This window comes from Callorhinus ursinus, unplaced genomic scaffold (assembly GCF_003265705.2).
Source record: "Callorhinus ursinus isolate GAN/ISIS: 27379988/994484 unplaced genomic scaffold, GSC_fseal_2.0 scaffold20, whole genome shotgun sequence".
Classification (NCBI taxonomy): Eukaryota; Metazoa; Chordata; class Mammalia; order Carnivora; family Otariidae; genus Callorhinus; species Callorhinus ursinus.
Window position 1 is genome coordinate 20,537,124 of NW_027397082.1, and position 21,798 is coordinate 20,558,921.

At 48.4% G+C, this 21,798-nt stretch overlaps 1 protein-coding gene across 5 annotated transcripts in view; it reads right to left on the reverse strand.

Moving 5' to 3' along the window:
• The window catches only part of CNNM1 (cyclin and CBS domain divalent metal cation transport mediator 1), a 60,024-nt gene that overhangs the window by 11,010 nt on the left and 27,216 nt on the right, over positions 1-21,798 (reverse strand). For 3 of the 5 annotated variants that reach the window (XR_012381693.1, XM_073904326.1, XM_073904325.1), the window contains exons 3-8: positions 20,447-20,587; positions 18,186-18,355; positions 16,392-16,491; positions 15,952-15,999; positions 12,746-12,808; positions 4,526-4,689 (exon numbers count right to left, since the gene is read on the reverse strand). Coding sequence is in view for 4 of the 5 variants with exons in the window: in XM_073904326.1 (XP_073760427.1) it covers positions 4,526-4,689; positions 12,746-12,808; positions 15,952-15,999; positions 16,392-16,491; positions 18,186-18,355; positions 20,447-20,587 (686 nt within the window). In the remaining variant the exon portion in view is untranslated. The remainder of the gene's footprint in view (positions 1-4,525; positions 4,690-12,745; positions 12,809-15,951; positions 16,000-16,391; positions 16,492-18,185; positions 18,356-20,446; positions 20,588-21,798) is intronic. The other 2 variants (XM_025881164.2, XM_073904327.1) reach the window with 2 other exon arrangements.

The window sequence follows — 21,798 nt, forward strand, 5'->3', positions numbered from 1 at the left end:
TTTCTTTTAACCCAACATATCCAAAAAAAAAAATTCACTTCAACATGGAGTCAACATAAAATTATGAATGGGGACTCGTACATTCTTTTTTGTATTACGTTCTTGGAATCCAGCAGTATTTTACAGGTGTGGCACATCAGTTTGGACGAGCCACGTTTTGTGTGCTCGTGGATGTGGCTGCTGGTCCCCGGGTTGGATAGCAAACGTCCGGCAGATCAACCTGAACCTCTCTGCCCAGTTTTGATAATGTGGCCTTGCGTGGCCAGTGGTGATCCCACAGCCCCCAGAGAACCACGGGGCCAGCTCAGCTGCTTCTTCACTGCCCCTCGAATGCACTCTGTCTACTTGCCTTCCACATGCCTGTTTGTCAGTGTCCCCCCTCTTTCCTAATTCTTAAACGTCTACTACGTTCTCCAGCAATATCGTGCTTCAAATAAGTGCCACACGAATTCGTAATCAATTAGATACTACCCTGCATCGGTCACTACAGCTTATCCTGTGTTTCTTCTCCCTAACTAGATTTTAATCTCATAAGGCAGAGGATATGTTTTATATTTCTTTAGAGAGACCATGGTGTCTAGAACCATTATTAATGTTCGATAAATACGTACCCACTGGTTCACTGAGGGAATCAAACCACTGCTCAAAAGGCAATGTGTTTTTATTCTCTCTTTACTACTGTAGAAACAACCATTCCTTAGCAATAGTTTGAGTTCAAATTGTCTTCTCTTGCACGTGGCCAGTTAAGAACTCAAGCAGCCACTAAATTACAAAGGAAATGGAGATCTGTTTATCTTGAAACTAACCAGAAGTAAGTGTGCCCTTCTGGACATTCTGACTTCGCAGCCAATGTGTTCAGAAGTTAACCTTCAACCAGTGGGCTCTCTCTCCTATCATTACGACATTCATCCCCCAAAACACCATCCTGCAATTTAGGGATTCTGCCACCAGATGGTGATGGGGCATCTTGGTCATGGTTACACAATCCAGACTGTAAGACATCTGCCAAATAGTCTAACAATGAAATTTACAAAATACAATTTTAAAAAATTCATAGGGATGCTTTGGTACCTTCATTCATAATTCAGTAACTATGATTAATCACAGCTTTAACAGCTCTCCCAGATAATCATTAGATACACCTTTCTATCTAATTTTGTAGCTCATCTTGAAGTCAAATTACTCCTGGACTTAATAAATGTTCTGGAACCTCGGTCTGCCGGACATGAAAAACCCTTGCAAAATCTTCCTGCAGCCCATCACAGGGGCTTGGGCTGTGAGACCAGCCTTCTTGCACAATTTTCTCTTTAGCTTCCTCAAAAGCTCGTCCTCTGTTAAAAAGGTGGGGGGCAGGTGGGCGAGGGTAATAAAAGGACAGCCTAAACAATGGCCCTAACAAGTCTATCAGCAGAAAGAAATTTTTAACTTTAGTCTAAGGCATCATCTTAACATATAGAAAAACAAAACAAAAGAGAAAACCAGCACTACAACAAAACACACACTTGCGTTCAAACAGCTTGAACTCCCAAAGTTCCCTTCTATAGAACTGTTACGATCGAAGTTTTTAAGAGATGGGGGCCATGATCTGAAGGAGGTTTCTGAATAATACTTTAACTGGTTTCTAGCCTTCCCTCAACTTCTTTTGACATTTAGTCTTCTCAATGTCAAAATGTCGAGGTGGGAAAAAGGACCATGTTCTGTGCTGCTCAGTCGCCCCGGGTCACAGCATGGTCCTCTTGCCTGACCAAGAGGATGACACCCGCACCTGAGGACTGACCTCGGGTTTGGGGTTTTTAACCCGTCCGCCATCTCACGCCAGGCGAGACACTTCCCTTTCAATGTTCCTCATTAGCTGTGAATGTCCCCTTTCCTTATGTTCTAGGCCTGGATGTCTATGAGCTCACCTGTAAGTTTTAAGAAGATCCTTACAAACCTCACGCTAGGTGTTCATCTTAAAACATTCCTCTTTGAGGAGCTGCCCCCTCCATCCCCTGAAAGTGCTCTCCAATCTATGTACGCCTAGAGATGTTCCAGAAAACTCTGGGCTCACCACAGTTGCTCATTAAACAGGACGCCTCAAAATCTCATTCACTTTCCTCCCCAGACCAGCAAGCCAAATCCTCATACTGATTTCCTAAACGTATTATATAAACAATGTGAGGCACTGAACGTTCCTGTGCCCCCACCCAAATTCATACGCTGAAATCCTAACCCCCCCACGTGCTGAAAGGTGGAGGTGGGGCCTTTGGAAGTAGTTAGGTCATGAGGGTGGAGCCCTCATGGATGGAATTAGTGTCCTGCTAAGAAGAGAGCTTGCTTCTTGTTCCTCTCTTCCCACCACGTGGAGATACAAGAAGACAGTTACTTGCAAACTAGAACATGGGCTCTCACCAGACACTGGATCTGCTGGTTCCTGGAACTTGGACTTCCAACCTCCAGAACTGTGAGAAGTAAGTGTTTGTTGAGGTCACCCAGTCTATGACAATTTGCTACGGCAACCCAAACTAAGACAAATGGGAAGACCTGAGAAGCAAACTTAACAAAAATTCCCAGCGCACTTGCAGTGAATCCAGGGGGCTCCCGCCGGCCTAAAGATGCCACAGGACACGGCTGCTGAGCCTCCACTGTCATTTCGCATCAGCCTTGGTCTTTGCACACTGTGTGCGGGTACTCAGATCCGTGAGCCACCAAGCTCTCTCCTGCCTCCGTGGTTTCTCTCCTGAGTCCTCCCCACCGGCCCTTTCAGGTCCCAGCCAAAATGTCCTTTTCTCAGCCCGCTCTGATAACCATTTCTAAAGCAAGCAGCCTCCTTGCCAACTCTGCTCAATCCCTGTTTATCCCACGACCCTGTTTCCTTCATAGCCTTTATCACTACCTGAAATTAGGTTCTTTACGCTGTGGTTACTGGTTTATCCTCTCTGTCCGCCTCCTAGCACAGAAGCTCTAGAAAGGCAGGAGCTTAGGGTCTTGTTCACCACAGTCTCTTGCCAATGCCTAGACAAGCACAGAGTAGGCATGCGGTCAATATTGTTGAGCCACTTACTCATACTGTGACTTTCAAGTTCTTTTCCCACAAACCATGTGACGAGTACTACAAAACCAGTAAGAGCTGGCATAATAGTTTCTCTGCTCACATTTTTCCTACCTCCACTTCTGAGGAAGGCCTGCAGTGAGAGGGCCTCAGGGCTGAAAGCAGGGAGGGGAATCACAGGTTTCAGTTTTCTGAGGCTTTACCTTCATTGTCATACAGGATTTGTTAAGTGTCTCCGGTCATATAGACCCATGAGTATTGCTGGGTTAGTTCCCAAAGTCACTTCTCCTTGGGGCTCCTTCAGCTCTGATTTCCCACAACTCTCCCTAAAGCCCAGGGATTTGAGGGCTTGGACTCTGAAGACAGAGAGACCCAACTCTGAAGCCTGGCTCTGCCACTCACCAGCGCTGGACTCCTCAAGCTCCAATGTCTTCATCTCTAAAATGTGAATGACAGTAGGACCTACCTACCTCACAGGGTGGTGGTAAGACTAAGTGTATCATTCAGACAAAGGAGCCATAAAGCACATGCACAGAGTACCCTACAAACAGTTATCCCACCCCACCCTCCAGGCTCAGCCCCTGCCTCTGGTAACTTTCCATCCTTAAGAGCTTCAGCTCAGGGTGTCTGCAAGGTTCTGGAACACAGAAAACCAGCCAGCGCACCCTGCTCTCAAATTATCAGAGCTTGTGTTCTGGACGGGAGAGGACCTCTTCCCACCTTTGTGATTAATACATCTCTCATAATCCAGCCTGCAATTTACCAAGTGAACTCACTGGGTGTTTAGTTGGACTTGGAGAAAGGGGGCTCACTCCTGATCTCCGGCCCAAGCATGTAACGGTTTGCAGAATGCTAGCAAACAAAACAAAATAAAGCCTATCAAAGCAAGAGAAAGGAGGAAATTCTAGGTTTCTGTGCAATTCCAGTCTCAATGAGGAGTATGAAGAGACAGCTCCCCCACCCTTTAACTACAAGGCGATGAGCATCACTGCTTCTCCCACCTGCGCAGGGACGCTCCCCTGAGCCCCACACAGCCCAGTGATGGCCAAGGGCAGGACGGTTACACGAAGGGTTAATGGTTATCATACATGCCAAATTGCATTTTAGACCTGAAACAGTAAGATGTAAAAATATACCTCATACCTAAAATCATAGCATGGTTTCTTTTAGACACTTGGTTTACGAATCACCTGCAAATTTATCTTGGAAAAAAAAAAAAAGCAACCTGGTGCCAATGGCAGGGGATCCAAAGGAAACAGTTCTGCTGGCAACTTGTCTCAGGCAAGCGAATTCCCTATTGCTCTATGCCTCCGTCTCCCCACAGGAGAAATGGGGATCAGGAGATCTTAAGGGTCCTTATAAAGCCAGGGAACAATGACCAGCCAGCGTTCTGTCCGAGGGCACTGGGATGCGCATCCTCTCCCGCCGCCCTGGCCTCCGGGGCTGGCTGGCTGGCGAGCAATGGCCCTCCTGGGGGAGGGGGCGGGGAATTACCTTCACAAACTGCACATCGCTGAGGATGTGCACTGAGTAGTCAGGAGTGTAGAGGTTGTTGCTGCTGCTGCACAGCTGGGTGTTGCTCCCCCCAAAGTCACTGCGCTCACGGTTTGGAGACTCGGAGCGGTTCAACCCGCTGCAGCGAGAAGGGGACCGGTTTACTGCAGATGGTGGGGGAGAGGGAGAAAAGGCAAGGAGAGGTGGGTGGGGAGAAAGGGGGGGGGGGGGAGAGAGAGAGGGGGGGGGAGAGGGGGGAGGGGGAGAAAGAGAGAGAGAGAGAGAGGGAGAGAGAGAGAGAGAGAGAGAGGCGTTTACGGAGGGCCGGCAGGACTTCTGGGCAATGCTAGCACTGGGTGGTAGACCCGGGCCCGCACCCTTTCCGTCAGAGGCTCAGAGCTCCCCTCAGCTCAGGCTCCTCCTGCTCCCCACAACCTCCACCAGCAAGGAGCTGGGCAGAGGTGGACCACAGCCTTTCTCAGCTCTGGTCTTTGGGCTAATGCAGGAGATGAGGACCGTGCTGTGAGTGTGAGTATAGCTACTCCAGAGCGAGGGATCCTCTACCAGGATCTGAGCTCCACTTACAAGCCTTAGGCTTGACAGCACATACGACCAATCCTTGCCGTGGTGAGGCACGTTAGCGGGGATGACTCAGGTCTCCCCTAACACTGGCAGGACCCTGGACAAGCAGAGGCCCACAGACTATATGGGTACCTATTTGAGTCGCATTAATAAACTGTTAAAATGTGTTCTATCCTTGTCCTTGACAATTACACCATCATAACCTGGAAGGCAAGGTCCAGCTCCTTAGAATTTCTGCTAAAATGGAAAACATAAAACAGGGCTGTATGGGGACAAACAGCCCCTGCCCTCGGGGCTTCCCAGTCCCCTTCCCCCAGGGCTGTTTAGGGGAGGCATTCCGGGATTCCCCTATCTGAAGTGTGGTCCGGAAGGCAGAACACAGGCTCTGGCCCTGGGAGTTCCTCACCCTTTCTGTGGGGTGAGGACTGAGGAGGGCCAAAGTGGGGTCCTCTAAAGTGTGGGTCTAGGGCAAGACTCTATCTAGGCCTAAGTGGGGGGGGGGTACTGGAATAACCCACAGGCATCCTAAATGTTCCGAGTCAGGGTTGGTTGGCTTGTTTTCCCATTTTCAAGAACTGCTTCTAGGGAAAGTTCAGTTAAGACCACGTCGCTTGGTTTCAAAACGGATTATGTGAACCACCTTCCCTGGATCAAGAGAAGAAAGGTTCTTCAGGTGACTCTCACATAATCTCAACCACAGAATAAACCTGAGGGAGAGAATGCCGCTCCGCATTTCCTTCCCCACGGGGCAGGGGGCTGTGCAGCCGGCCGCTGGTAGCACAGACTCCGTCCAGGGGCTCGGAGGCAGGGTCTGGCTCCTCAGAGCTTCTGCTCCTTGTGCTTTCAGGGGAGAACCTCGGGAATTCAGTCCTGTCTCCTGAGATAACGGTGCCAACCAGTCAAGATAATTGATTAGCATCTACCTGGAGCGAGTCCTTGAGGGTTGATGGTCTGTTTAGCCGCAAGCTGTTACCATTGTCTGGCCAGCAACGGGTAAAATAACAACAGGCTGCATCATTTTTCTCATTAAAACCATAACAATTGCTGCCTTGATAGGATTATAGAATTAGGGGTTCTATTTCCAGTGGCCCCTTCTCAGGAAGTGCCCCTCACATATACTCCATCAATTACTGCCAAAAACCTGGGGGGCGCCCCCGCCTCCTGCCGCTCCCCCAGCCCCACACCAGGCCCTCTCACCTCCACGTCCAACGTAAGCTGGTCGGCCTCTGTCTCTGTCCCCACTCAAGTCCCAATTACCAGGACCCCTAAACTCCTTGCTTTGTCCCCGAAAGCCCCCCCATGACCTGACTCCTGCTTTCCTGTCTGGTCTCATCTTGGGGACTCTCTTCCCCTCCCCTGCTTGCTCGGCTGCCCTCAATCATGCAAGTGTGCCCCCACTACCTCAGAAGATGCCATTTCTCCTGCCCACCTTCCCCCCACCCCACCCCCCAGCCTTGGGTCTCAGTCATCAGGTCTCAGCTGAAAGTCTTCTCTGAAGACTTTGGCTGTCCTAAGATTTCCCTGTTTTCTTCTATCACTGTCCCTTGTTCATTCCTTCAAAGTACTTTTCACAAGTTTTAATTCATTACGTGTTTGTACTTGTGACGTCTACTCAACTCAATGCTAAATTTCATGAGGGCAGAGATCTTGTCTTTCCTGGTCACTGTGGTCCACTAAGTACCTATAGCACTGTGCCCGGCCTAGAGCAGGTGCTCAATAAAAATGTATAGAGTGAATGAATCAATACCTAAGGGTCCCTTAAAGAGTTTTAATGTAGAATCTAAATTTTGTTTAAAAAAGATTTCAGAGCTCTCAAATCATCCTGGATTGAAAAGCCTTTCCTTTGCAGCTTACAATCATCCTGGGGAAGCTGACTACTCCAAGAAGCTAGGGGCGGATAGAAGGACACTCCAACGCTGTGGCTGGACAGAGTCAGAGAGCATACAATGACAATCAAGGGCACCAAAAGGCTTTGGGCTTTGGCCCAGTAACTTGAGGAGGAGGCCACAGGGAACACCAGGACTTTGTTTACCTAAAGCATGTGAAACTGGGGAGCCTGGCGTCAGGTCTCTAGGGCCCTACTCATCCACTGGGTGATGCGAGGGCCATACCCTCTTCCAGTGACCACAGACTAAGGTCAGTGATGGTGCCATGGAGAACAAGAGTGAAGCACCCAGGTGATCGTAAATGGCAGCAGTACTGGGCAGAAGAATATGCATTGCATTTCTGGTTCTGGTCCCTTGAAAACAAGCTGATGTGTTCCGGCTTGGCTAGACCCTTTGTGGTCTTCTGGGGTGGTGGCTGCTAAGTTAAGTCAATGGTGCTTCCTCGGGGTAACTGCTGTGGAAAAGGGGGCAGGCAGTCCTGTAGGAGGGTGACTTCTTTGTCGTGTGAGTGGAGTCTGGAACGCCATACCCTGACCTGGTGGGTCTTGTCCTCGACTTAGTTTGGAACCAGTGCAGAGAGTATGAGCAGGGCCTGAGAAATAACCATCTCTCCCTGACAACCCTCCACTTTGCCTGGTGGGACACGGGCTGCACACACCCCACCTGTGCTGTTCCACCCCGTCATCCCTTATATCACAATTCCAGGCACATTCCAGGAGGATGGCAGGGAGACAGGCCTCTCTTATCTACTAGACCACTTCCATCCATAGAAGGCTCTGCCTGAATCACTTCCACACTCTGTTGGAAACAGAGGCCACAAACATCTCCCTGTTCCGCCCAGAGCTCTGGTCTTCGCTGGTACTCCGCACAGGCATGCCACTCTGCTGTCACTTCCAGGACCACACGTCAAATGCAAGCGACATCACTGTTGTGCGAGGAGGAGAAGCATATTGTGTTTCGTTTTTTAAAGTAAGAACAAGGCTATTGAAGGTTTATTCAAAATCCCAAAGGACTCCCAACACCAAAAGATACAACTGTCTTATAAAGGTCAGGCCTATAAAAGCAATTTTTAAAAAGGAAAAAAAAACAACAACAACAACAACCCTCACTTCACAACAAAGAAAGTCCCAGCTCATCTGAGTGTTGTGCAAGATCAATGTTTTCACGTCCCAGAGCCTGACATTCCTCAATAGGTAGGATGCTGATGACTCGGCATTTTGGTAATTGTGCACATACATTCAGAGGTTTCTGAGCAAGGGAAATGGAAATGCTTTTAATAAAAAAAAAAGAGAAGAAATCAGTAACAGACGAGTGTCCCAGCAGCATGGCAAACTAGTTCAAGTTGTATAATTCCCCTTGGCATTTCCTAAGAGCAGAGGCCCAGGCTGGGGGAGTGAAGTGAAGAGGAAAATGCTAAACTATAGTCAAAGAGGTCTAAGAGGGTACAGATCAAACAGGGATCAAACTGACCACAGAATCCCTCACCAGGAGGTAAGCCAAGCAGCCGACAAATCCCTTGTCTGCTCTTGCTTACATCACACCCTCAAGCTGGCCCTGGAGACTGGTGGGAAGCAGGGTTTTCTGCTCTAGACTCCCAAGTGCTATGGAGAAGTGTGATAGACCCCATTCCTGCAGCCTCTGCATGGTCAAGCTGCAAGGGATATCTGTCCTAGACAGCAAGTTGGAGTTACTGAGGTTGGGTGGAGAAGACCCTGGAGCAAAATTGGGCGTGGGCTGGGAGAGGATTTTACACTCTAACTGGGGCTGAATGAAATCTCTGCACCGATAGGCGGGGCCCCATGAACCCATACACAGCTCTGGGATGCTTGCCTCACTCATGACACATGTACCTAGAGCAGAACCCATGATACAGAAGAATGCCCCGCTTCCCGTTTCAGTCTGGGGATTTGAAGGGAAAGTAGGGCTCAGTGGCTGCCTGCATCTATCTTTTGGAGCATCAGTGAGGGACAAGGGGGAACATCATGGTCACTGTGGCATGGGCCATCTGTGTTCTCCAAACTGGATGGGGGAGCTTAATTACATAGGTCGATAGGAGTACAAACTAGGATTATTAAAATTCATCATTCTGGGGTAATATTCAACATCAGACAACCAAATGCCAAGAGCTCTCTGTCAAAGCTACAATGTGAACTCTGCAAATCAGCCCAAGTTAGGAGCCCAGATGAACTCGCTCACATTACATGGAACTTTAATGGTTCCCAAATGTTTCTGACACAAAAGCCAACCCGAAGGAATATTGCCACTTACCACATTTCACAAAGTAAAAGGATTATTTTTAGAGACTCCCTGTACATTCTGGGAGGAAACAGTCCCTATCGATCTGAAAGCACATTACAGATGTCAATTGAACACTGAAAAAACATCACTGCTCCTGACCTCTCTCCTGCCTCTGTGCTTTTGTGGTTTTGGAAGGATTGTCATGGGGAACCCGAAATCATCTCCACTGGGAAAAGAAAAAAGGAATGAATCTGGGGAGAGGGAATGATAACTGCAGTGGAGCTGTGTAATCTCAGTGGGTTGATCAGAAGTCTACTTTTTAAATGAAAGCACCTGCAAAGTTGGCTAATTACATCATGCTCTGGAAGCAATGCACAAAACCACTCCACTCTCCTTATTTCAAACTGAAGCTCAAATAGAAGGAAACTGCCTATGGATAATGGTGGCAATATTTGGTGCGGGGCCCACTGGCCTCAATCCACTGTGAGCACCGTAATTCATTGGCATGACTGCTTTCAAAATGCTAATAAGTCACCATCCTCTAGGGGGCACAAAATGCCCATATTCAAAGGGGTAGCCAAGTCCAGACAATAGAAGCAGGACCTGAGAGACTCAGATTCCATACATCACCCAGTGCTCATCAAGACAAGTGCACACCTCAATCCCCATCACATATTTTACCCATCTCCCCATCCGCTCCCCTCTGGGAACCATCAGTCTGAGTCTGTTTCTTGGTTTGTCTCTCTGTTTCCTTTGCTCATTTGTTTTGTTTCTAAAATGCCACAGGTCACTATATTGTACGCCTGAAACTAATATAACACTGTCTGTTAACTACACTGGAATTTAAAACAACAAAAGAATTTTGCAAATGTATACTATATATACATATCAAATTATCACATCTTAAATTTACACAATGTTATATGTCAATTATGTCTCAATAAAACTGGAAACTTTTCTTTTTTATTTTGAGTACAGTGTTACGCTGGTTTCAGGTGTACAACTTAGTGATTTGACAAGTCTATTCGTCATGTTGCGCTCACCACAAGTGTAGCTCCCGGGGCGCCTGGGTGGCTCAGTCGGTTAAGCGGCTGCCTTCGGCTCAGGTCATGATCCGGGAGTCCCGGGATCGAGTCCCGCATCGGGCTCCCCGCTCAGCAAGGAGTCTGCTTCTCCCTCTAATCCTCCCCCCTCTCATGTGCTCTCTCTCTCTCTCTCTCTCTCATTCTCGCTCTCTCAAATAAATAAATAAATCTTAAAAAAAAAAGTATAGCTCCCGTCTGTCCCATTACATCGCTATCCCAGTATCACTGACTATTCCTTATGCTCTGCTTTTTATTCCCGTGACTTATTCATTTCAAGTGGAAACTTTTTGCTAAAAATAGAAAAGAACTGGAAAAATGCGAAAAAAAAATAATAAATGTAACATTGAAAAAAGGGAGAGAGATTCGGATTCCAATTCTAGTCCTTCTCCCTTCTCACTACACCGGTGATGCGGATGGATGGCTCGATGTTTTCAGAGCCTGTTTTACCTATTGTTTTCCAATGATCATTCCTTCCCATCTCCGAGGTGGTTGTGGGGATCAAATAAAATGATTGGGTTCTTTTTAAACTTAAAGGCCCTATTAATTTCCCAGATTTCTCTTTCCTCTGTGTAAGATGGGGGCAAGACGTAATATATGCAAATAATTGTATCTGAACCATGAATCAAGTACGGGGCCGGACCAGAGGAGACCAGATGAAAGGAGGTGGGAAGGAGAGTCAAAGGAGGAGCAAGGCACCCACGCCCTTTCTTTTTTCCTGCTGTGTTCGTCACTGCTCCACTCTGCAGAGGTAAAGCAAGGGTGGGAAGAAGCTGGCCTTGCTCTCAGCTTTGTGGCTCACCTCTTTCTTGCCGGATTGAACAGCCAGTCACAGAAAACAACAGGAAGGTGGAAGTGCCTCCCACCAGGGTTGGATCAGAAGTTGCTGCACCTCCGGGGGGGGGGGGCGGGGGGGGGGGGAACATGTCACAGCAGGAACAAGTCGCCTTCATCTTGGTCTGACGCTGGGTTACCATCCAGTTTTTCATAATAAATATCAATGAACTAGAATTCACCTTCCTTTAACTGGAAAGTTAAAAAGAACTGGTTTGTCTGGTTAACTGAGGGTAATTTAAAAGGAAAATATATGCCTGCTTTAATCCTTTTGGTTGAATATTTTTTAAAAATGTGAACCTTCCCTCTCCACTGAGACTTCCTAGCATACTCTTCATTCACCAAGACTCCCTGCATGTGAAGGACCTTCCAGGTCCATGATGCGGTCATTTCTCATTTTGCCAGCCGGCAGGAGTAGACCAGTTAGTTGGTAGAAGGCACCAGCTTGGCATTCCACATCGACCATGCTGGTCTGTAGTCATGATGAAGGCATGAACTCTCACAAAGCGAGAAAAAATTTATTTCTTGGTGGAAAATCACTAAATGAAAGAGAAAACCTTGGTGAAATTTGAGAAGGTGATTAACTTGTCTTGTACAGATAAACATGGGAACCAGATGGTTTTAGATGGGAAAACTGTGATTTGGGAGGAAAGCAGGAGTCAACATAAATACTTCTGAAGCAGCAAACTTGGGGGTTTGAGGTCTCAGGACATAGCGTTTTTGAAAGTTGAGGGTCAACTGTACAGATAGCAAAACGTAGCTGGATTCTTGCTGGCTGAGGTTATGGTGGGGCCTCAGAACCCTACTGTGGCACCGGCTTAGGGAGACAGATGTGGGGGGTGCAGGGAATTGGACTGTGTTTTCACATTCTAACTTCAGGGCAATTTAACAGATAAATTCTTGGTTTGGTCACTACTTGTTTCATGAGCCTAAGAGAGCAGCCTCTAGACATGAAAACAATACAAACACTTCATTGATTATTCAGATTTATTACGTTCTTCTCAACCCTCGGGTTACTGTGTAGTTCTATGAGGAGCTGCCTGACCCAGTTAAAAAGGAAACCCAGCAACTTTTATTTAATTAACAACAGAGGTTAAACCTAATGAAAAGTCGTTTTGAAATTTTTACACATACTCTTTGTATCAGTAAGGCCAGAGAGAATGTGGTCACCAGAGAGTAACATTACGGGGAAGATGAGAATGGGTTAATGGTCAGCTAAAGGCAGAGGCCACACAGAACGAACGGTGGAGGGAAAATAGCAATAAGGAATGGTACTCTGCTGTTTCTTTCTATTCCTCTCCTGCTGCACTCCTCATCTCTCCATTCTGCAGTGAGACAAATGATGAGCAAGAACTCACCCCATCATTTTTCCCCGTACATACACAGAGACATCCCCGGGAGCTAAATTCACAAGTGACACCACTGACTCGGCAATGCCCGGGCTGTATGTGCCAGTGAGTGTTATCTGTGTGATGTGCTATGCCTCAGTCCTGGCAGTGCCTGTGGGAGAGACTAGTTCTCTTGCAGGACGGTGACAGAGACCAAAGGCCTCTTGCACACTGAATCTATGGAGACCCGACACACCCACGCACGTTTACCTGGGGAGCCCGCCAGAGAGTCCCCTCTGCTGAAGGCGAAGGTACGAGACACAGAGACGGGCACTAAAGAGTCAAGGGCCAAGGATTTGTGAGTTGCGAAAGAGAAGATAAACAGAAAAGGAGAAAGACAAAGAGCAAAGTGTGTGAGTCAGTCTGTTCTTGAGTCTTCACGGCATCACATTTCTCTGCAAAAGGGAATCTTGCCTCTGAAAACAGGGAAATTGTAAATCCTCTCACAACGTTACTCTCCAGAAACAGGAACATAAAACAGTCTTGGCTGAAAGTCTTCTGAAAAGATGCGCAGTAATCTTAGAGGGGATTCGACCTGCCGCTGACGAGAGCAGGCAGGGTCCCTGGGAGGAGGTGGGGGGGGGGATGACGTGTGTCTACAGCATTCTCTCAGAGCCCGCAAATATGCTGGGAGTCCCGCCCTGCCTCGCCCCCGGGGCTCCCCAACCCCCACAGGGCCCTGCCCCCCTGCGCGGTGGCTAAAAGCAGAGTGCGTGATCCTGCCAGGGGCAGCGGGAGGAAGCCTGCCTCCGCCTCCCAGGGGCTCCTCCGTGGTCACCGTGCTGGGCATGAACTGTGCATTGCTGGATCAAGGGGGCGTTTCTGTCTGGGAATCTGCCTTCCTCTCTCTTACCAAATTGATCGGAGAGCCTTTCCTTGGGGACTAAAGGAAGTCAGTCTGCAGGTGACAGCACACCGAAATCGGCAGCTTCTGTGGTCTTATCTGCCACACCAGGTGAGGGTACGGACATTACCCACACACGCGGGGGAGCGGGGAGCTTTATACCTACCTGATTGATAATCATTTGGTCTGACACCAGATGTCAAAGAATATTGGAATGGGTTCCTAATGTGAGACATACTGGGATAAGAAACCCCACAGTCTCAAGAAGCATCCTAGAGCTTTCTGGGCCGCCAACAAAATGTACACCCCACCAAACAGGTAGGAGACAAGCCTCTCCCTGCCTGCATTGCCCTGTGGGCATCCGTTCCTTCCACCCTGAGCTCAAGCCTGGTTCCTTCAGAGTTCCCAGGCTCACCGTGATCCTCCTGGGGTCCCTGGCAATCAGATCCTAGAGAAAGGAGACGGTGCTGGCTGTGTTCCCTTTACCCTGCACAGGAAAACTAAGGTCTTACTGATAACCTCAACTTCGACCTTGAGGCTAGATTCCCCAGGCGAGTGTTCTGGCGAACCTCACCCCATTTATCTCCCTCAAAGGCTAATAAAGCTACAGGCTGGCTTCAAGGACAGGGGTAGTTTGCTAGACCGAGACCCTACAAGAATTCACTGCCTTATGCTCTCCTTTGACTGCATGCTGAGGTTCGTTGCCCGTGAGCAATGCTGGGTGGCTGGACCCTGGGCTGGGGGTGCACCTGGCACAACTGTGGGGTGTGGTGGCCTTGGTGGATGTTTTACACTGTACTCCGCTAGGTGGGGAGCGCTTGCGGGGACGATGGAAAATGTCTCCACACCCCTACTGGCCAATTCGATTTCTTTCTCCTTCTGAAGATTTATAAAGATGCTCAGAAGTGAGGGGAGGGAAAGAGTCTAATGCTCCTTCTTAACCAGTTTTGAAGGAGAGATCAGTGTTGTAAGTTTACTCCTGTCTCACTGATAAAATGGAAGGAGAAATGGATAGAGAGAACTAGAGACAGGTAGGAAGGAATGGAGGAAACCAGGTAACAGCTTCCCACAACTTTCTAAATAATTTTCTTTTTAAAGAAAAAAGGTTATCCATATTAGGTGGGCTGAGGAGCCTCATGTAGCTCTTTGTTCTCCCATCTTTCGGTCTTCTGAAAGAGCCAGAACAGGGTCCCTTGTCTAGGTAACATTCAGAATCTTAGGAATTACTCCACCCTGAGCAATCCCTAATGTGATGGATGGAAATCTCCTTTAGAGAACCAAGACTTCGTGGTCCTGTAGCCCATCCCTCACCCATCCAGAGTTCTTGTTCTAAGATGATGATGCTTCCTTCACCAACCTTGTCTGAGATTCGTTGGCTTATACAAGTGTAATACTGTACCAAGGCTTTACTTTTATAGATCTTCAGCTCACGTTGGGCCACGCCTTGGGTATGGGGAGGTACTTCAACTTCATTTCAGCCTTCTGCTCGGCTAGGGTATGAATTACACTGTAAATTGTTCCACTATTTCCACATGGAAATTGCATTCTGGAACATGATGGGTCTCAAATCTGCATTTCCTTGTGCTGCGTGAACTAGCCAGGACACGGGCATGCATCCGGGTAGTCATCACTTACTGGGTAATCTGGAGCAAGTCAATTCTTTAGTTTCTCTGTGTTAAAATGGTATCTACCTTTCCTGTGCCAGGGATTGTGATATCAAGCTTTGGGATCCTCTGATAAATCCCAATAGAAAGTACTCCATCAAATCTTTTTTATGTTGAGAGGAAACACCCCATTTGTCACGAAAATAGCCCCCACTGTAGACACTAACAGCTGAAAGCAATGCAAAATTCACACCCGTGAATCAAAAAGAAATCTAGAGAAATAATTCCTTCTGGATCACGCTTATATCCCCATAAACGCCATGCCTTCTAAACACAAGTACAATAACTCCACACAGGAAACAGTGAGAAGGTAGAGCACGGACGGGGCAGAACAAACCAGCCATGAGCCCTGTGGCAGCCCCCGGCATGAGCATGCACAGCCATCTGGCAGCCAGCTCTCCACCAGCTAAGATGTGGTGATGAGGAAAGAGAAGCAGGTGAGCCACATACCGCGCCAGTCTGGAACTTACATCCTAAGCCCTTGTGGGCACTTCCTACTGACACAGTAATGACAGACCCATGTCAGGTAAAATGAAGGCCAGTGCGCGAATTATATCCTAGCAGAGAAGGAAAGGCGGAACTTCCACCAGAGCACCCCAATCACCCACCTGCATTCTCCGGCAGGTGACAATAAATGGGGCCCCTCCCCTCACAACTTCCCTCCCTGTCATTCGTCACTTGCACAGGAGCAGAGAAGCAGCAGAAAACATTCCAAACACAGCAACGAAGCACCTGTGGTCGGTGGGTACCTGGCAGGAGGCAGTGTTCCTGGCAGAGCATTACAAAGAGGCTGCCAACATTGGGGTCAGCCCCAGGCCAGGCTCAAAGTGTTCGGTCCAGGTCCCCAGAGTGGGCTGAGGCAGGACCACGGTGGGGGCGGATGGGGGAGGGGTTTGAGCGATACATACAAAAGACCGAGGATCCAGCCAGACTTCCGACCTTCCGCACATCGTTATCTAAGGGCAGAAGGACGCAGTTCAGAACACACCCCTTCTTATGGGAATGCCCCCTCCTCCACCCCAGCCCCAGCACCAATTAACCCTGCAAAAACCAGGCAATCAAATGGAAGTGTAAAAAGCAAAATAAGCTTGTCCTTTCATACAGAAAAATACCACTATCCACTCCTGACACTTGATAATGTTGCAGTCTACCATGTACTTCCACAAACAAACTCTCTGAATGAGACAGGACTCTTAGACCCATTTTACGGAGGAGGAAACTAAAGTCTAGCAAGTCAAATGGCTCGTACAGAGAGACCCTAAAAGGAGTCAGGACTTGAGCCCAGATGTTCTCTTCCACAACATCCCGTTGCTTCCCCCAAGAAGCTCTGGCTTGGGGGCTGGGGTACCTGAGCAAGCAGTAGTCATGACGGCTGGGACACCATAGTAGGTGAAGGCTCCATTCTCGAAGCGAAGGCCTTCCTTCCCAACCTCCACTTCTACTTTACCCTGGGGAAAGAAGGAAGTATACTGAGGGCGTGTAGGAGTACTTCCAGTTCTATTATTGACTACAACCCTAAGCACTTCTGTCTGGATGATGACAGGTGGACTTAAGTTCCTATCACAGGGAAATGTGAAGTCTATCTGGATCCATTTCAAAAATAGCACCTCCGACTTCAGTAGCCCTTGGCAACACATTAATGGCTTAATTCATAAAGGAGCATCCCGTCCTGAATAACCAACTCTCTTCGCATGTTCTGATGGCCCTCCCGTGATGAATGTCCCGGCCCCAGCTAGCCCCGGGCCCCGTAAACTGCTGCATTGGTTTAGTCTGAGATTAGACCGTCTCTGAGTCTGGTTGAGAGAAAATCAGATTCCGTGCAGAGCTTGTTTAATTCATCGCCAGGAATAATGGCAGCTAATGGCTAGCCTGTAGCGTGTATCTGTGGGCTGGTGCTGCGTTATGTGCCCTGCACAGATTCTCACTCCGTCCCCCCACCCTATGAGGCCCAGTTTTTATTTATTATTTTATTTTATTTATCCCCAGTTTACAGATGAATCCATTTGAGGCTCAGAGAGGTTAAATAACTCGGTCAAGGTTAGTTAGGAAGCAGCAGTACTGGCATTTTAAAGCCAGATCTTTCCCATTTCTGAACCTGCACTCTTGCTACTACCTTTCACTCCCTCCAACTTTTATTTGAAAATGGTTACGTTTACATGAAGCATAGGATAGTAGGTTATATGGGTTCATTATGTTATATACACAACGTAACGGGACTCTTGTTGATTTTCAGCCGTGAAGAGTGGGACTCCATTTTTGGAGAAGGGAGGTCACTTTTTGAGGCTACGTGGAAGGACGGGTGTGAGGCCCACCACAGGGTCAGAGCAGACAGGCTGTAGGTGGACTGTAAGCAAAGAGAGGCCACTTCTAAGGTAACTGAGCTTAATTAAGATTTTTAAGGCAATCCCTGTATTTAAGGTCTGGAAGATTCTGTTGCGAAGAGATGGGTAATAGTGACAGGGCCAACGCTGGAGCCGGGCCAGGGAGCCAGCGGCGTCACAAGCTGGAACCACAACGGGACATGTATTCATGACAGGCCTATCCAAGCACCCAGGGCAGAAGGCGATGGTAGTTATGTGAGCACCGGGAAGACGCTGTGCCTCTTCTTTCCGTCATTTGTTCCCTCCCTGGTCCTCTTAAGGAGGAGAAGTTTCAAGAGGCGGCAAAGGCTGAAATGTGGCAGAGAGAGTGGATGTGTTCCTTGCACCTCCAGAGCAAGGAGCGGCTGGGACGCAGACATGGTGAGATGTCAGCACGACAGACATGTTGGGAGGTAGTAGGACCGTTGCATTCCTGGAGACGTCTAAGCAGACAACGGGGTGTTTGGGATTCTTCAGGACGACAGTTTAGGAAGTGTAGTCCCAGAACCCCTCTGCTGGAGAAGTCCCCACCCCACCCCACCATAAACACTGCTGACTGGTCAGACTAACTGCCGTCAAGGTCCCACCACTCTTGGGACACCTGCCAGTCACACCTGGCCCCTTCTGCGGGTCATGGACAAACGCCCACCCCAACTGGCCTTGCCCTGAGGTAGCAGGCTGAGGCTTTGAACCTGGCACTGAGAAGGCACAGCCCTTCCTCTCCATCCAGCCTGGAGAGGCCCTCGTCCTGCCCTGGGAGGGTCTCTAACTCCGCCACTCACCTGCAGGAGCAGCACAAAGTAGTCCACGGGGCGGTTGCGCTGGTAGAGGTAGTGTTCTGGGGCTTTCTTATTCTTCTCGTCAAACTTCAGCTCCTGGATCACATTGGGATGTTTCAGGAGCCGGAGCAGGATCTTCTCCGAAAGGTACAGAGATTTAAAGGGCTCCACTTCTAGGGGAGATAGGGAGGCAGGAAGAATAAGCAGCTGGAGGAGTCAGGATGGGCAAACCAGGGCTTGTGTCTAGAGCCACCTCCATTCATGCTCCAGGGCACCAAGCCGGCAGGGCTCTTGTGAGTCTCTCAGGTGGGGGGAGGGGGCCTCCCACCCAAGTGGGCATCTCAGCGTCTCCCCATGCTCTCTGGGGATACGTGTCCCTGTGCTGGCACCCTGGAGGAAACAGGTCACCATTTTGGAAGTGTCGGTTTTGCTATTAATTTTCTTCTTGATATTATTTAAATTTGAGTGTGGACTTAAAAAAGAAGGCAGTTTTGCCACTTGCAACAACACCGATGAACCCAGAGGACGTTATGTTAAATGAAATAAGCCAGACACATAAGGACAAATATGTATGATACCACTTACATGATGAATCTAAAATAGTCAAACTGGGGGTTCCTGGATGGCTCAGTCGGTGGGCATCCGACTCTTGATTTTGGCTCTGGTCATGATCTCAGGGTGGTGAGACTGAACTCTTCGTTGGGCTCCACCGCTGGGGCTGGAGCCTACTTAAGATTCTATCTCCCTCTCCTTCTGCCCTCCCCCGCCCTTGTGCATGCTCTCTCTTTCTCTCAAAAAATCTTTTAAAAGTAATAGATTAGTCCAACTCATAGAAGCGGAGAGGTTAGCCAGGGCTAGTGGGAGGGGGACATGGGCGAGGTATTGGTCAAAGGGTGCAAAGTTTCAGTTAGGCAGGATGAATAAATCCTAGCGATCTCCTGCATAGCTTAGTGCCTGTAATTAGCAATACTGTATTTATTGTATACTTAAAATTTTGCTAAGACGGTAGATCTTATGTTAACATAGAAAAAATAGTAATAAGTAAAGAGGGTGGGAGGAAACTCTTGGAGGTGATGGATATGCTTATAGCAGAGACTGTGGTTAAGTTTCACAGGCGAATACTTAGCTCCAAAGTCCTCAAGTCGTACACATCAAATATGTGTTGCTTTTTGTATGTCAATCTTACCTCAATTAAGTGGTTTAAGAAGAAAAAAAGCATGGGTAAGCAAGCCATGTAAAGAACAAAGGCCTTAAATGCTATAATCAAATGAAACACAGAGAATTTAATCTGACTTATTGGTATGACATGTATCTGCTGAATGAAATGAAATTCCAAGTTAATACAGAGTTAATTACATAAGTGATACATTCCCAAAAATGTGAAGCCTTGTTGCATCACATTTTCCTATTAACAGGCATTATTATATTATTATATGTTATGTTATGAACAGATACAGCTGGTTTGCTGTGACAGGCAGGCAGTAGTTAAAAGAAGTCTGTAATCAGGCCCAGGAAACATGTTGAAAACTACTTTCAAGAAGCTCCAATTTAAAATTTTCTACTTCTTAGCACCTGGAACGGTACTAGCACTCATAACACACTCAATAAATAGATGTTGGACTGACAATTGAACTTAGTCATGGGTGTGATCCTTCTAAGTAGGAACCTTAATTAGGCCTGGGTGAGAGAAGACTAGAAAGTTCAAAGACAAATACTACCTTCTTTATAAGAAGGAGAAGTTTGTATTTGGATCCTCATTTTTTTCTTTTTTTTCTGAAGACTCCAAGATTCACAACTGACTTCTGTATTTTAAGAACTTGTAGCTCACAAGCCTATCTGGTCCTGGGAGGGACCTGTTGCCCAGTAACCCAGGCCTCATTGCCCAGTAGGACAGGGCCTTTCCCTCCTCAGCAAATCCTCGGGGGCACTCGGCCTCAGGCTCCTGCCAGGAAGCAAGGGGAGGAAGGGAAAAGAGCAGCAGTGATTTCTTTAGCTCTTTTCTTGAGTGGAAGAGAGAAAAGCAGAGCTGAGTTGTACTCACTTCCGCCCTAGATCAGGCCTGGGGCCGAACAGGGACAGTACCGTGGCCTCCTACGGCCCAACCTACGGCAGCCCCTCCCCCTGGAACAGTGGTTCTCCGTCTCCGCTGCGCTCTGGAATTAGGTTGCAAGGTACTGACGTGATTGGTGTGGGTTTCCCCTTCCAGATTCTGCTTTCTTGCCTGGGGAGGAGACGCGGGCGGGAAGCGGGGGGCAGGGCCATACCTGTGGCCATGAAGCGGTGTGTGGCCAGCAGAAGCTGTGGGGAGATCTTCACCCTCATCTCCGAGTCGGAAAGCTTGAACAGGGAGAAGTCGTGCCGCTTCCTCTCCCGGTGTGGGACCCTCTGCTTTTTCCGGTTGTCGGCTGCAGGGTCACAGGGGACAGACGGCGGCCATCTCAGAATCAGTTTTCCCACAGCCACATGGGACAGAGAGATCCCTTGGGATCCCATGAATTTCTGCAACGTGTCAACTGTAGGTGACCTCACAACTTCTCTTTCCCCGGGGAGCAGAAGGATGCTACTAAGGGACAGAAGGTGGGAGATGCTGCCAGGTCACAGGATTATTTACTCTTAGGTGGTGTGGGATGGAAGACGGGAAAGACAGGCCTGGCAACCCCCCCCTCCCCGAAGCCGGGGTTCCAGTGCTCGCTCCCCTCCTGACCAGCTGTGCAACCTCTCTGGACACAGCGTGTGCTTGTTTTCATCTACACAACGAGGTTCATAAGTAGCGATGATGCTTCTACTCATCCCATGCAGTTCTTAGGAGACTCCGAGCAGAACCTACCTGTGAAGTGCTTACAAAATGGCATTCGTACATGAGGGACTAGCTTTTTCAGCATCAAGGGGTTTGGCAGAGCCCAGAGGGTTTCCGCCTCTTGCCCTTCTCCTGTCCCCAGAGTTGGGCTTACCAGGTCTCTTCCTGCGGATTTAAACCACGCCCTGGGCAGTATCCATAGCATGTCACCCAAGGGACGTAGGTGGTCACCTCCTCTTTCCACTCACAATTCTCCTGCTTCAACCCTAGCCTCTCCCCGGGGGGGGGGGGGATTGGGAAAAAAATCAAGGGAAGAAGAAAGGAGAAGGAATGGGAACAGCCCTCTAACTTACAAGGTTGGGCTCTCTACGCGGAGCCCTCAGGCAAAACGAGGGGAACCTGTGCTACTGAGGGAGAAAATCTGCTTTTTCCAATTTAATTTTTTTCTCCCTTCTTTTTTTAAGCTTGTTTAAAAAAAAAAAATTCTCACGGGTAGAGGGAATGTTTTCTTTGGTCAGGTGTCTTTTGCTTTCCCTTAGTTTTGAGTACAATTTTGAAATGTCTTGCCTATTTCACAGTGCTAAGGGCTGCAGGGAAAGGGATTTGGGTTTTCTCTAGACTTGGCCTGGAGACAGACAGGGCTGGGGGGATCTTTCAGTGCAGGCTGAGCGGACGCAGTGGGCGTTAAAGGGAATGAAGCCCAGGGACAAGGAACCAGGGCCCTAGAATCTGGTTCCCTGGTATTCTCCTTCTCCTTTTGGAGTTCACTTCAGCCCCACTGTTTGGGTTTCCTCCTAGAAGACAGAAAGTGTCCTTCTA